The 15,031-nt window shown below is 38.6% G+C and overlaps 1 protein-coding gene and 1 long non-coding RNA gene across 6 annotated transcripts in view; one reads left to right on the top strand and one right to left on the bottom strand.

The window, feature by feature from the left end:
- LOC106947412 (ryanodine receptor 1-like) overlaps positions 1-14,672 on the bottom strand; it is a 103,461-nt gene extending 88,789 nt beyond the window's left edge. For all 5 annotated transcript variants that reach the window (XM_015032429.1, XM_015032412.1, XM_015032418.1 and 2 more), the window contains exons 1-19: positions 14,661-14,672; positions 12,022-12,096; positions 10,910-10,988; positions 10,697-10,809; positions 10,522-10,621; positions 8,679-8,775; positions 8,524-8,598; positions 7,499-7,655; positions 7,243-7,407; positions 6,632-6,753; positions 6,336-6,522; positions 5,398-5,533; positions 5,209-5,304; positions 4,368-4,486; positions 4,141-4,274; positions 3,054-3,295; positions 1,174-1,366; positions 185-401; positions 7-111 (exon numbers count right to left, since the gene is read on the bottom strand). In XM_015032429.1, the coding sequence (XP_014887915.1) occupies positions 7-111; positions 185-401; positions 1,174-1,366; positions 3,054-3,295; positions 4,141-4,274; positions 4,368-4,486; positions 5,209-5,304; positions 5,398-5,533; positions 6,336-6,522; positions 6,632-6,753; positions 7,243-7,407; positions 7,499-7,655; positions 8,524-8,598; positions 8,679-8,775; positions 10,522-10,621; positions 10,697-10,809; positions 10,910-10,988; positions 12,022-12,024 (2,340 nt within the window). In that variant the 5' untranslated portion in view covers positions 12,025-12,096; positions 14,661-14,672. The remainder of the gene's footprint in view (positions 1-6; positions 112-184; positions 402-1,173; positions 1,367-3,053; positions 3,296-4,140; positions 4,275-4,367; positions 4,487-5,208; positions 5,305-5,397; positions 5,534-6,335; positions 6,523-6,631; positions 6,754-7,242; positions 7,408-7,498; positions 7,656-8,523; positions 8,599-8,678; positions 8,776-10,521; positions 10,622-10,696; positions 10,810-10,909; positions 10,989-12,021; positions 12,097-14,660) is intronic.
- LOC106947469 (uncharacterized) lies at positions 13,354-14,667 on the top strand. The gene is made up of 3 exons (XR_001424997.1): positions 13,354-13,511; positions 14,287-14,451; positions 14,593-14,667. It is a non-coding gene; the product is annotated as an uncharacterized LOC106947469 (long non-coding RNA).
- Positions 14,673-15,031: the final 359 nt, after the last annotated feature.

The following is a 15,031-nucleotide window of genomic DNA, read 5'->3' as shown; positions in this document are numbered from 1 at the left end:
ACTCACGCTGCCATAGGTCCATCCCTGCTCAATGCGAGTCACGGCCCAAAGCTCATGGATGTTCTCTGCCAGCTTCTCCCTGATGCGCTCCAGATGTGGCGGCAGCACGATCTAAGCAGGAAAACCAGCAATCAGACAACAGAAAACTGGTAGATGCTGCTGCGTCCTGACCCAACAGCAGTACCTGCACCGTGTCCACTGGGCAGGGGGTGAAGGAGGTGTGGGTGAGGGACTGTGTGGGACCCAGAAGGTTGCGCACACCGTCGAAGTCGTGCTTGTACTCCTTGATGTGTTCGATGCGCATCCTCTCCCTGGGCAGCAGGGCCTCGTAACACGGCGCGTAGCCTGGCGGCGGCATGAACTTAAAGTCTCCGTGTCGACCACCGAGGAGGAACCGAACTCTGAGGTCACACAAACAGAAGATGGACTCGGCTTTTTTAAACTCAGACATTAATGAAGACTCTTCTAGCTTGTTTAAAAGGGACAAAAAAATCCCAGCAATGATTCAAAACCAACATTCCTAATTTCTGTGACCATAAAGTAAAAGTGGGAAACATTTCTAACAAATGTTGATGTGAATTTATCGGTATCTTTTCTGAAAATTGTATTTTTCTGCATCAATCTCCATCCTCATGTTGGAAAATCAAATTTGCTCCATTTTTGTATTGTGAATGTGGGCCACAAAAAATCACTCCGAAAGGCCACAAACGGCCCCCGAACCGCACTTTGGACACCACTGGGTGTCACATAAAAGTCCAGTGAAATACAACGAAGTTTCAGGGTTTCCCTCTGTGCTTTATAAGCCTGGCAGGCTGCCAGGCTAAGCACTGTTTATTTATTTTAGGTTCTTTGTAGTGTCTGCTTTTGTTCAGGTATTAATCTTCCAGTTTTCAAATAACACATAATTATCAAGTTACATTTTCAAATTTCCTGTCAACTTTAAACACTTTTTAACTCAAAAAACATCTCAGTTAATGACAGAAAATGTAAATAACCTCTGCAGTTTTCTATGTAAACTCCAGCAAAGGAGAAAAACTGGATTAAATGATGAAACATCACCTCTGCATTGCCTCAGAATTTCCCCATTAAAAAGTGAATTAGTTAGAAAAAAGACACTTTATTTAACTCAATCAGACATCAGAGGATCATAAACCATGGATGATCTGAACTGACTTGACTCCAGCGGAGAAGCTGATGACCGGGAAGAAGAGGCCGTCCACGTTGAAGTTCTCGAACATGCCCTGAACCGGATGGCCGTTGATGCGGAACGAGATACTGGGCACGCTCAGATCCAGGCAGCAGCTGACGACGTCGTCCGCCGCCAGAGTGTGAGCGCTGGGCGACGCCACCTGGCGGGCCACCGTACCTGCACAACACAGCCAAGAGTCAACGACACCTGCAGCAGCGCCGACACTGAGGAGTCACAGCTGAGCTGAAGATCAGTGGTTAACTTTCGGGCGTGCTGTGGTGGCGCAGGGGTTAAGCACAACCCACATATGGAGGCCTCAGTCCTCGACGCAGCTGTCGCAGGTTCGATTCCCGGCCTTGGTGACCTTTGCTGCATGTCTTCCCCCTTCTCTCATTACCCACTTTCCTGTCAATTAACTATCAAATAAAGGCCACTAGAGCAAAAAAAAAAAAAACTGGACAGCTTCTAATTGTTTTTATTCTCTTAACGTTAAATAATGTTATCAGTAGTAACTAGTTACATTTACTCAATTACATTTACTTGAGTAACTTTTTTGAAAGAAAAAAAAAGTATTTTTAGAAGTAATTTTACTACAATGTACTTTGAGTAATTTTATTATGAGGTATTTCTACTCTTGAGTAAAATTTGTGGATTTTCTACCCAGAAATTTTAATGAATGAAAAAAATGAAAACATGTTTTAACCAAAACTCACCGACTCAGACAAACACCTGCAGTTTCTGTCAAAGTTTCTGAAGTTTTATACTGAAAGAAACTGATTTAGAAAATATTTATTTTGCCTGATTTTGTTATTTTTTGTTACTTATATGAATTATGGTCATTTTGATTCTTAACATACCAAAATTTCCACATAACTTTATATTTACGTCTGAGGGTGTGATTTTTAAATATTAAATAATTGATAAATAGTTTCTAGGTTCTCCAGTAGACGGTTTACGAAATACTTTTTTACTTTTACTTGAGTAAAAACATGTTAAAGTAGTGTTGCTACTCTTACAAAGAACTCTGCCCACCCTCGGTTATTTGTCAGTTTACTATATTTTGGTTAATATATTGCAACAGATTAATTTCCTTTTGTTTTTTGAGTTGCCAGTTTCCTTTAAAGTTGCAGCTGGAGTGAATAAATAAAAGTCCAAACTGGTTTTGTTCTCCTTATCTGGTCCTAATACCATTTGTTTGTAAATTAGTTTGCTATTTGTTTAGTTTTTCATCTGCTTAGGCCAGCTAGTTCTGCTCAAATAGTGTGTTTTATTTAAAAATTACTTATTATTATGACCAGTATTTGCTCGTCATTTAAGTTTCTGAATATTAATTTGTTATTTTTTATTTATAGGCCAGATAAATTGTCCCAAAAGTTATTGTAATAAATGATAAAATTGTTGTTTTGAGACAATTTTCAAGCAATACAGTGGTTAAGATTAAATCTTTAAAGATCAATCAACTTTAAATTCTAACGAACATTTAATACTACAACTGGAAAACATTTTAAATATTCAAGGTAAACAAAACAACAAATAAAATGAATTATGAAAAATTGCTAGTTGAGACCAAAACACCAGACTGATTTCTTTTATTGTCCAGTTTTTTGTAGAAAAAGAAAATAATCACGCAAATTAAAATTACTGGACTCATTTTAATTTATCATGCGATTAATTGATTTATTGCTTATTGCAACAGGCTCTTTACATGAGTTGAAATCTATTTTGGGCCAAATTGATAATTTTTTGGAAACATTTTGTGACTTTATTTTAATAAATTAAGAATCCTCTTGAATTCATTCAGTCTGTGTAAATACCTGACATTGTAACAACCAAAACGGGTAAAATAAATGAATAAACCTCCTACCTGACCATAAGTGCAGCCCATCGAAGCCGTAGGAGTAGAGGTCGTCTCCCACCCCGTTTCCCCCCCAGCCCTCGCCTCCTCCAGGGTAGGGGCTGTAGCCCTCCGTCATGGCCCAGCCCACGCGCAGGTGGGTGGCCTGCGCCGTCACAAAGGACTCCACGTAGTCCACAATCATCTCGTAGTACCACTTCTTGTACTGCGTGGAGCCCTCACAGGTGCCCAGGAAGATGTTTGGCCTCACACTGAGACAGGAGCAAAATTACAACAGTTACTGAGCTAGCATCTCTTTGAATTGTAGCTGGGGGTTTTTCAGGAGCTTTTCCAGACACATTTTAAATCTGATTTAAGCCTAAAATCACAGCTAACTCAACAGATGAATCGTGTCAACACGAAACAAACATCCTCTAATGCAATAATGGCAGATTTTTGTTTAGCGATTTTCCTAACTTTGAAAACATTTAGAGAACTAGCTTCACCTGCATTTTTCCAGGCAAATGCTAATGGAGTCACTTTTGCTAGCTTTGAAAATGTTTAACACACCTAGCATGCCATAAATTAATTTTTCCAGGTAAACTCTATGCTCTAATTTGGCCAGCTTTGAAAACTTTAACACATTTAACTTCCACTAAATGAATTTTTCCGGATCAATTCTAAACCGCTAATTTACTTGGGTGTTTCGTTATTAAGAATCCTTCAGGAAGTCCGATGTTTATTTTCATCTATTTTCATATACATCAGTACGATATCGAAGGGCCTTATTGGTTTGTAGTCTTTCATGAGCGGATAAAGTTTGAGTAGAAGTTAGGTCTTTAGCATTAGCTCCTGCTAAACACTGTGTTGGTTTAGCGCTGCATGTTAGCATTAGCGGGACTAATAATAAGTGCTTTAGTGTTAGCGCTGCTAGCATTTTAGGTAACAGTTCCAGCCACTGTCTGAACAAATGAACACAAAAACATGTTTTAAAAAGGATTTTAGCCCCTTTGCTGCCATCAGACACAATTTGATCACATTTCTGGGTGCTTCAGAGGCTTAATAAAAAATAAATGACAAAATAAATTAGCATTAGCATAAGATGCCATTTTCAGACCTGGTGGCATAATTGACAATGTTGGTTTGCAGCAGGAGGTCTCGACCTGGCAGCAGGTTTTCTGTGATGAGGTTCTGGTTGGACCTCACAGCAACACCGTTACACACACACAGAGAGCGCAGGACGTCCAGAACCTAAAGGAACAAACAGGTTAGAACCACCTTCAAGTTTTTAAGATCAAAAACAGAATTTAAATCATGATTATATTCCACAGGCCAAATGCGGACCTTGTGGTTCCTTCCGTGCTTGTCGAGCAGAGAGATGATGGACTTTATGTGGTTCTCCTGGATGATGTTCAGAACTTCTGGACTTTCAATCAGGACGCAGTACAGCACCTCCAGGATTCCTGAATGCAAACAATGGAGGATTTTAACATTTAACAATGGAGGATATTCCAAAAAACTATAGAAAAACGCCAGAAAATTTACAAAGAAAATAGCAGGAAGAAAACTAAATGTAGCATAAAATTATGGCCTGGACTTTGACACATTAATTTTGATAATTTTTGCATTCATTTTAATTAATCTCTTTTTTGGACATAGAAAGTTCTGGCTGGAACCTTATTTACACGTTTCCAGTACAACCGTAAATCTGACACACAACAACATCCAAACATCAGCGATAGACGAAAAAACAGTTTCTCTTGGTTCACTGCGTGTTAATTTCTGCTTCTAAGAACAATCTGACATGACGCTGGAAAATACTATTGTTGTGTTAAAGTTGTGCTAAAAGGAGTTAGCCTATTAGCAAAGCTACTCAAGCCTAAATTAGCATTTCAATGCTAAACTTGCTCCAGCTAGCACAGAGGTCCCTAATGCTAATGTTAGCATCCACAGTTCACATTTCTAAAGCTGAGTGATATTTAAATAATTAAAAACATTAAATAATTTGTTTTTCAGCTCATATGTATTTATTCAACAACTTAGCAGCAAAAAGGGTTTTTGAATTAAAAAATGTTGCTTATTTTGTTGCAATTAATTGCAACTGATTGAATACAGACCCTGCGTTATTAAATATTTTTAAATTCCTACCACTAATAAACATTAATGAATCTTTCCAGTAGCTTACCGGAGGAAGCCTCCAGACGATCCAGTTTGCTGACCAGCCAGTCCAGATTGTCACAGAACAACGCACAATTCGAACGATTCCCTCTGATAAGAGAAGCTGTGAGGTGGAAAAACAAAGAGTAATCCTGATCATTTGTCTAACAGAGGTATTACTCTGTGAATTTCCTGAGTTTCAGGTTTATTTCTTCACCCAGCAGCTCATAAAGGAGGTTGACGATCTCCTTCCAGGACTCGGCCGCCTCTTCGCCGGCAAATTCAGAGAAGTGAGCAGCGGTGTTGTAGACATTCAGCCGGTCGATGCACTCCAACACTATGGTGATCATTCCCTAGAGTCAAACAAAAGTGATGCAGCTGTCATTTTTGTTGTTGGGCGAAGTTTAGAAAATGAAATATTGAGATAATTCAGAAAAGTCTGAAAATGTAAATTTGTTTAGTTCTGCGATATTTTGCCTAAAAGCGTCTCAGTGTTGTCTTCCCTACGTCAAATTTTCCTATAGTTTACAGCGGCACCCTGGCAGGTGTTTTGAAAGAAAGAGTCGACAAATATGGAGACCAAGTGGATTTAGTGTGGGCCTATAAGGAAAAATCACTTTTTTTCACATTTTTGTACTTCCATTTGAGTCTCCACTGCTTCTAAAAGCAGCTGAAGTATTTAAAAACTTAAATAAACCACCAGGTCGTTTTCTGGCAATAAGTTAATGTGTTTGGTATTTGGAAAATGAGCTGTTTCAAATATTTCTTCATTAATAAGTTGTAACCACGAGGCACTGTCCCGTTACCTAGCAACCCCACTTGAGCCCAGCCCCGTTACCTAGCAACCAAAGCAGAACTCTAAAAAGCTGGTTGAAAAGTTACTTTTCAGTCATTTTTGTCTTATTTCATGTTATTTTCACTAAAAACTTTATCAAAAATACTTTGTAAAATTTGGTGCTTTTGCAGTGTAAGAATGAAAAAATTTAGTGAATATGTTTTGTCCAGTCCGAAACCCTGTCCTAACTGACCTGTTGGCCACGCCCCTCTGTGTCTCTTGGCTCTGCCCACTTTGTAGTAACCTTTCTGTTTGCCAGGGGGCGGGGCTTTGCTTTCACACTGGGCTTAGCTGCCCTTTAAATGCGGCTTGGCTCCTACCTCCTCTTGGAAGAGGTTTTGCCGGTTGCGTAGCGAGCGCAGCTTGGTCTGCTTCTCCTCGTGCTCCAGTTCCTCCTCCGGTGGACGGAAGTAGAAGATGAGATCCTGGAGAGAGAGGATGACTCCTTCCAGGGGAAGCGACACCGACCCTGGAGACTTGTTCTTCCCACTCAGAGAGTCCAGTCCCCTGCAGGACAGCAAATAAAAGTCACATCCAAACTAAAGTCCCGTATCCTCCTGACTAGAGGAATTAATTTTTATTCCACATATTTGAGTTGTAGGACATGTGAACGTACTTGATGAACTGCCTGAAGAGTCCTGTGGTGCTGTAAATCATCCGAGCAGCCTGAGACTCCTCGGTTTGGGAGCGGGACACAGTTAGAGCGTCGTCCATGTGTCCTTCCTGATGCAGAATGACCTGAAAACACAGACAACACAATAACTTAGCAGCTAAAATTCACCGTTTCTCTTTGTTTTGAACGTCCATTTGGGTCCAAACTGCTTCTAGAAACATTAAACAAAACCACCCAGAAAATTTTATGGAAATAAGTTAATAAGACAATAAACTGTTGCCAAACCTTCAGATTACTGAGTCATAACCATGAGGCACTTCCCCGTTACCTAGCAACCCCGGCTAGCCCAACCCTGGTTACCTAGCAACACAAATGGAATTCCAGCAAATTTGTTCCGTCGGTTTAATCTCTTTATGTGCTGCTGGAAAAAACACGCGTTTGACAGTATATACATGTTATTATTTGTAATTCAGTTCACAGTTTAGAAAACGTGTTACAATCAGATTTGCAGAATCTAAATATGGCGCCATAACGTCCCTCTATTCTTCAACATTTTAAAATTTTGAGCCCTCCATCAAAACGCTGCTGGTCAGACATGTTGGAGTAGTTCTCACCCTTCTCTTCATGGTTCCTAGCCGAGCGGCCTTAGCGTCCAGGGCGGCGTACGTCAGCCACAGTCCTGTGGACACATGCTGAACGAAACACATGGACTCGCCGTACTTTATCTCAGGAATCCCCATTCCCTCAACGTCCCGTTTCTGAGACACGTCCACCTTCTCCTGCTCAGGGACAGAAACTAACAATCAGAGCGGCCAGAGAGAAAACAAACTGGTGAGGAAGATGTCCAAACAAAACCCAACTTAATCCGACCTTTGAGATACGAAAGCAGAATGCAGACATTTTGGTGTTTGCCTTCTCCGGGTCCACCACCATCAGGACCTTGTCGTCATCCAGACATAGGTACCGACCCGTGGTGATGTGACGAATACGGAAAGACACGCCCCATTTCATGTGGCTGCCGCTCCAACTGCAGACAGCAAACAGAAACCAGAACTTAACCAGAACACGCTGAGAGGCCTGACCAAATAAAACTGACATTTGTGTTTGAAAAATCATTTAAAAGATAATAAAATGCTGCAGTAATGTCAAAATTATGATCCCAAGATGGTTTTTAACGAGTTTAAAAACGTGTTTTTAGTTCTCTTCTACAGTGATGACATCTATACAAACAGAAATACCAAGTATGCTTGGTTTAGTTTCTAGTGCAAATATCTTAGTTCACTTAAAATAAGAACTTACTGGTAAAAATTTCAGCAAGAAATAGGACCTGGTTTTAAGTTAATAATTCTTTAATGTTAATGAATAAGCTCTAGCTAAAAATAAATAAATTCACTTATAACAACACATTTTTCCATGTTATAACTGAAATAAGCTACCAATAAAATTTTAACTTTTTCATCAATATTAAGGAATTAATATTGACAGAATATATCGTGTGATTTTGTATATGTTTGTATAAATATAAATATTTATATATAATGTAAATATAAATGCAAACTAATTTTGGCCAACAACTATCTAATATACATACATAATACAAATATTCAAAATATATGTATTTTGGATATATTTATACAAAATCTATCACTTATACTGATTTATGAAATCAGTATAAATTCATATTTTTTATTCTAGTGTCTGTTCATAAAGTTACACATTTGTTCAGCCAAATCCCAAGAAAATTGTTTGTGATATTGTTATAAAGGTATTTAAATGAAATATAATTTTTTGCCCACTGCTAATGTAGCCTTGTCAAAATCAAGCAGGATGTGTCACCAGGACACACCTGCTCCACGTAACCAATCATTGCAGAGCTGCGATTCTCATGACGTCACCTGATTCTGAGCGGCTCCAGCCTCCAAAGGGACCGAGCCTGGCTGCACACTGCACCGCCTTCGTAGTGAGCCGTCCTGCAGCAGAGCGACCGCAGAAACGTTACGCGCTGGAAGCGTCACACTTCACAACACCTGCTGGTTTCACTTCTGCTCACCTGCGTTTCTCCTCTCCTTCCTCTGGCGTAGGGATGGCCAGACACTCGTCCATGTGGCCGTGGAACAGCCTGAGGACGTGACCCCCCGTCAGATATCCTGGAACAACCAACAAACACCCACAATTAGCCTGTTGGCTTTGAATCTGTTGTTCGGAAAGAGTCTAAAGAATCATCTGACTATGAGTATGACTCAGAATATGAGCCTAAATCGTTCATTTGTTGTTCGATTAATAAATTCATGGTTTTCCCTTTTACAATGTTTATTAAAGATTATTTTTTAGTTTTACATTTACTGATTTAATGTAGAGATGTTTAAAAATCTGTATAAATGCACTCAGACATTTAATTTAGCAAGAGCAGATCTGGCCCCAACACAGAACCCTGATGAACTCCACATCAGTGTTTACTTCTGATGTGTAAGAGAGTATAAACTTCTCAATCTTAGCAATAAAACCCCAAACAGTTGACAAAATAACACTAATTACAGTCCAGCCCACATATTCATGGACTTATCTGAAGAAATATAACGTATGGAAAGGTGTTTTCAAACCTCAGTCTGTTAGACTCGGTTCGATTTGGGACCAAAACTGCAACATTTGTTACATTTTCAGCTACTGCAGTTTGCTTTCTCACTGCACTGGGTCAAACAAACCAAACTATTCGAAAAACCTGTTCCCCTCCTCGCCTGCGGAGGCGCTGCACCAAGAACCACAGACATGAAAACCGCTGAAGAAGGCATCGCTTCTTTACAAAATGTAAACAAAAATGGACTAGCATAAAATTTTGTAGGATTTTTCTTTGTCTTTGGTAAAAAAACAAAACAACTAAGACCCATTTCTCCCTTTAGCACTAAATGCTTGTTTGTTTTGGTTGGATTTACCCAGAATGCCCTGCTCTATAATCCACTTCCTGTTTTTATACTGGTCTCCGGTTCATTTGGCGTTCACATATGCATCCGAACTGCAGTTCACTTTAACCAAACTTAGATCTAGGTTTTAGAGTTCGATTGCACGTTTAACAGACTTTCTAGGCTAATGAAATGGAATTTGATTAAACTGGTGAATGCACCCTAAGATATAAATACATATTATTTGCAGGGTTTCCCCCAGTGCAGTGTAAGCCTGGCGGGCCACCAGGCTTTATTTGTGGCCCTGGCAGGCTAAGCGTTATTTGCTTATTTATTATAGGGTTTTTTATACGCCGGTAACAGAAAGCAGAGGCGGGTTGCAGAGTCTGTTTGGTGAAAGGGTTGGAAGCACAATGGCAACATATGTGGACATATTTATATTCACCTGAACTCCACAACCACAGCTTGTCTTTTACCAGTTTACATGCTAACAACTTCAGTGAATCAAGTGACAAGTCACAGATCAAGGATAAAAAACGTTAAGTAGGATGAAACAAATGAATTGCAAAATTTATATTAATTTTAACTGTATTTTCATTAAGTTTGTCTTGTTTAAGACTTAATAGTTGGTGTTTATGTATTAATAATGTCTTCCTATAGCACAAATGTAATATTAACTCAAGGTAAATCTGTTTACTACGAAACAAGCTGCATTAATATTTATGTGTTTTCTACAGGAGAACTTTTAAGCATTTCAACCATAATTGAATCTTATAGGTATTTTATGTTATAAACCAACACAAAACAGACAATTATTGCGAAGTTTAAACATTTTTTAACTCAAAAACATAGAAGGCCGCAGGACAACTTGCTGAGCTCTATCATCGGGTTTAGCAAGTTTTCTGGGAGAAACCCTGATTTGATTTACTTATTGGTTTTTCCTGCTTCTACTCATTCTGCCAGATGTGTTGGAAAAATCTGAGTGACGGTTTTTACCCTCAGCTAATTCACATCCTGAGCTAATGGGGTTCATGTTCCACAGAGTTTGCATGAAGGAGGCGTCGACCATCAGATCTCCGCTGGCGTAGGACAGATGCTGAGGACAAAGGTCAGACAGAGAATCAGTTTGGTGAAGCAAAAGACGGAGAATAAAAACCACAATGACCCTCACCAGGTATCTCTCAGACGACACGCTGACAAGAATGAGGTCGTCACCCACCCTGACCTTTTCACCTTCTGACCTCTGTTTGGAGGCTGGATGAATTGTCCACCAACACGCCTCACCTGCAGAGAGAGCGCAGTCCAACAGGTGATTTATGTGGGAACGGTTTGTCACAAAATATCTAGAAAACTGATTTAAACAGCATTTATAGCAATGTATTACCAATGGAATCTTCTTGCAAGCCCACATCGAAGGCCAGCTTGTCAGTGAGGGATCGAGACGTAGTCAAACAGCTCAGATACTGAAAAAAAAAAAACATTAGCTTAGCCCGGATCTGACAGAAACTTACACTATTAATCCCTGATTTTATATCCTATTGTACAAAAAAATTCATTACTTGTGTTTATGCTGTCAATCAACTGAGAGATTATTAATTATAACACTGTGATTAGTGTAAATCTAGGTATGATGCTAATTAGATACCCTAGGCACCTAAGGAGTAAAACTTTCAATCTCAGTGTGTTTATTTTATGAGTGTTACTAATGCTCAAATAAAAGTTGAAACTGAGTCAAAATGTTTTTGACCAACCATTTACTTGTCATTCTTACTGTTTTAAATACAAACTTCCTTTCTTGTTTCTAGCCCATTTTTTGCTAAATGAAATCAATATTAGAATCTGAATTTTAACAACTTTTCTACAATTTGTTTTCAACCCAGTGTTTCATATATAGTACTAGCACATTTACTTTTTAATTTACTGTCCTACAAGCTTTTAATCTCCATTTCACAATATAAAAAATATTCTATTAGGATTTGTATTTATGTAATATTTTGGGAATCTGAATTCTTGCATGTATTATAATCAAAACAGATGCAAGAAATTTATAATTTCAACAATTATTCCTAAAATGCGCATATTGTTTATTAATGCCAGTATTACTTGTTGCCATTCCTTATTTGTCTAGTGTCGCTAAAAAGCTTCATACCTAAAACTTTTTAGAATTTTTGTCACAGGTTGTGTATTCTACTAAATCAGTTGTAGAAGACATTCATAAGTGTAAATATTATTTTTTACCCAAATTACTTCAGGGTTAAAATTAACTGGGTTTATTAGCAAAATTCTACGTCTGCACACTTAACCTGTACCACGTGTAGTTCACCCTCTGACCACTAGATGGCATCAAAACACATCTAATATTATCCTAAGCACACGAGGCAAATACGTCAACCAGCATTTGTTGTGTTCATAAACCATTTTCAACTGTATTCATAGCAAAATAATTATGTAGCCAATTAGCATCACTCGTCCATAAGGGTAAGATTAAAGCCTCACCATGCCCGAGTGGTGGTGTCTTAGAAGAATGGCGTGACCGTACAGTAAAGTGCGATGGCCTCCACCCTGCGATGACTGAGTGGGACAAAGACAGAAAAAAAACATTGGTTTATTTTTAAAACACATTCAGGTTAAAAATACGGCTGATTATCCAGAGTCTTGATCCCTCCTGGTTTTATCTTCTCTTCAGGTTTTCTACAGGATTAGGTTCCAGGAACTGAGATTTGATGCATGATGAACCAACCGAATTGAGGTTTTTACTGTTGGTCTTCACCATCACACTAATGGAGAAAATAATGTAAAATATAACGAGGTAAATCCTTCTGGGAACAGAGAAATATATGGCATTTTCCACTACAATTACTGCTTTAAAACAAAATTTGAGAAAACGAGGGCATTTCAAAGCATGCAAACATAAGACAGAACAGTCACAATAACAAAGTTATCCTCTGTTTTTTTTTTCAGAGGATATCAAGACATGAAAGATGAGGTTCAAAATAAAATCGTTAAAATAACAAACTTACATCAAACCTGTATTTCACACACAGTTTGTTCTCAACATCCATCACAAACAGAACCACAAAAAAAACAACTAATGTGGCAGTTGTGAATGGATAAAGTCAAATAACGATTTAGTTTAGCCAACAGGACAGGAAACCTGTGGACAGCTATAATCCAACGGGATAAATTGGGGGCAGGTATGTAAAGTGGTAGCATGATACCATTAACCCCAGTTAGCATTAGCGCTGGGTTTGTTGGGAGAGGTGGTGGCGTTGTGGGTGATATCCTGAGTGCTTGTGAGTTAACAGGGGGCGCGTCCAGAGCGCTGTGGGTGTCCAGTTTCCTCTTCCTTTTCTGACGGAGGCAGGTGGGACACGGTGGCGGGCGGCAGGCCAGGCTATTCCAATCCTGCTGCCCGTCATCAGGAACAACTCCATGCTGCTGTGAAGCCTGACCTGCCTGTCAATACAAACACTCACAAAATGTCTCAGATAAAAACCTCTAGCCAGTCTTTTTTTAATTTGTGAGAATGAACTCCTTCTGCTGTGTGAGATAATTATGCAACATGCAACTGCAGATAACTAAAGGGACAGTATTATGTGCTTTCCAGGCACAAAGTGCTATTCAACAGCACAATCAAGTAACTATGTTAACACAAGCTGTATGTATTGAATATGACTTAAAAGAAATGTTATTTTGTAATTTAATTAATTTTATTATTTTGTAAAAAAAAATTAATTTTTAATATTATTTACATATGCATATACACATACACATTGCAGCGTAACATCACCCTCAGCTTCCTGCTGGAGAGCAAAAAGCTGCTTGCCGATTATGACTAGCACTGATTTTAGCTGTTAAGTTTTTAACATAACACTTTAAATTCTTACATGTACACATGATATATAAAAGAAAAAGGTATGCAGTGCTCTTCCACTAATTGACAACTAGATAAGGTCAGGAAAAAATAGTGAGGGAGAGGAAAGCAGGTCAGTTATGCTAGCTTGACTATGACAATCTTAACTAGTAAATGTGCTGCAGAATTTGGTGTGTTTGATTTAGTTAGAAAAAAAGGCAAGCTACACACCAACAGATCATCAATAGAGCAGGTGTTTCAATTAGCTAATCAACCACCGCAGTGTTAGCTTAGCTAATAGCAGCGGTAGCTAATCTTAATAATCGCAAAATAAACTAAGTCTAAAAATATAAAACTGTAACAGACTGAATATTCTGTTCTTTGTGTGGGAAATGTTTGAGTGTTTTTTAGCATTGAATCCTCATACATTTGGTGTTGTCAGTCAGTTGCCATGGTGATGACTCTGTGTGTGGCTTAGCCGACACAAATGAGCGAGAAAAAAGAATACGAGTGGTTTTGAGTTATTCTTCAAAAGTTCTGCGTTAATTTCCCCTTTTCTGCACTAAACTAATAACACCTACATCTCCAGGTTTGATTTAATTAACATATTTGTTCTACTGCAGCAGCACGGCTATTGATGGCATGTAAAAGAATCGTCTTTTGCCCCTCCAGCGACGCAATGTGCAATATACTTATACTCTTCATATATTTATTACTTATTTGGCTTCTTGAAGTCCAAATTTTGTATCACAAACATGCAAATGTATGACAATAAAATAAAAATATATATCCTTGAATCCAAAAAATTAGGTCTCTGTCGCTTTAAATACTCCTGCTCTTCATGAAACTCCGGCTTCAGGAAGAAAGTGAAACTCACTTCAAATCAACTTTTTTCCCCTGCTAAATAGGTTACTTAGGATTCTGTCTTTAAAATCACTTCATGAATAAACAGAGGAAATCTGCCTGATGGCGTTAAAAACAAATAACAATGCTGCAAACTGAGAGGCTGGGGAAACCTCTGCATGAAATGAAAATGGCAGATACACTGAGACACACTGGGCTGCAGGTATTAGGTAACATCAAAACTTTACATAGCATCAATGAACACCAGAGCAGAGTAAAAGTACTCAGTTAAACAGGAAAAAACCACCAGCTGTGTGCATGACAGGGAAACATAAATTAATCAATATGTACAACATTATTTCAACCAACAGGACAGGAACGAGGACAAGTGTCGAGTCAGTTGGGACACACAGGAAGTAAAACATGTTAACAGACATACCCATTTGTCCAAATCGACTGCCTGCTTGGCAGGAAGCAAAACGGGAAGGGAGGGAAGGAGTCAGAGAGCAGGTAAAAAGAACTGGCATAAAACAAAACGTATATAAACCCAATGATCAGGATTTATAGACGTCTTGCAGTGAACAAGCAGCATGTTAAATTAATTTCCAAATAAAGAGAAATAGGAACAGGAAGTTGGGGGTCGATAATTATTCAGATGCAAATGGAAGAATTAAAGATTCACTAACAATGTTTTCATTACAAATATGCTCCAATCATTGTCTAAATTCTACTAATGTAAAAGAAAAATCACTGTTATATTTATTCAATTACATTTACTTGAGTAACGTCTTTGAAAAAAGTACTTTTAAG

The sequence above is a fragment of the Poecilia latipinna genome, unplaced genomic scaffold (assembly GCF_001443285.1).
Source record: "Poecilia latipinna isolate Pla-1442-1.1 unplaced genomic scaffold, P_latipinna-1.0 Scaffold15, whole genome shotgun sequence".
Lineage (NCBI taxonomy): Eukaryota > Metazoa > Chordata > Actinopteri > Cyprinodontiformes > Poeciliidae > Poecilia > Poecilia latipinna.
Note: the sequence above shows the minus strand (reverse complement) of the source record. Positions and strands in the feature narration are given on the sequence as shown.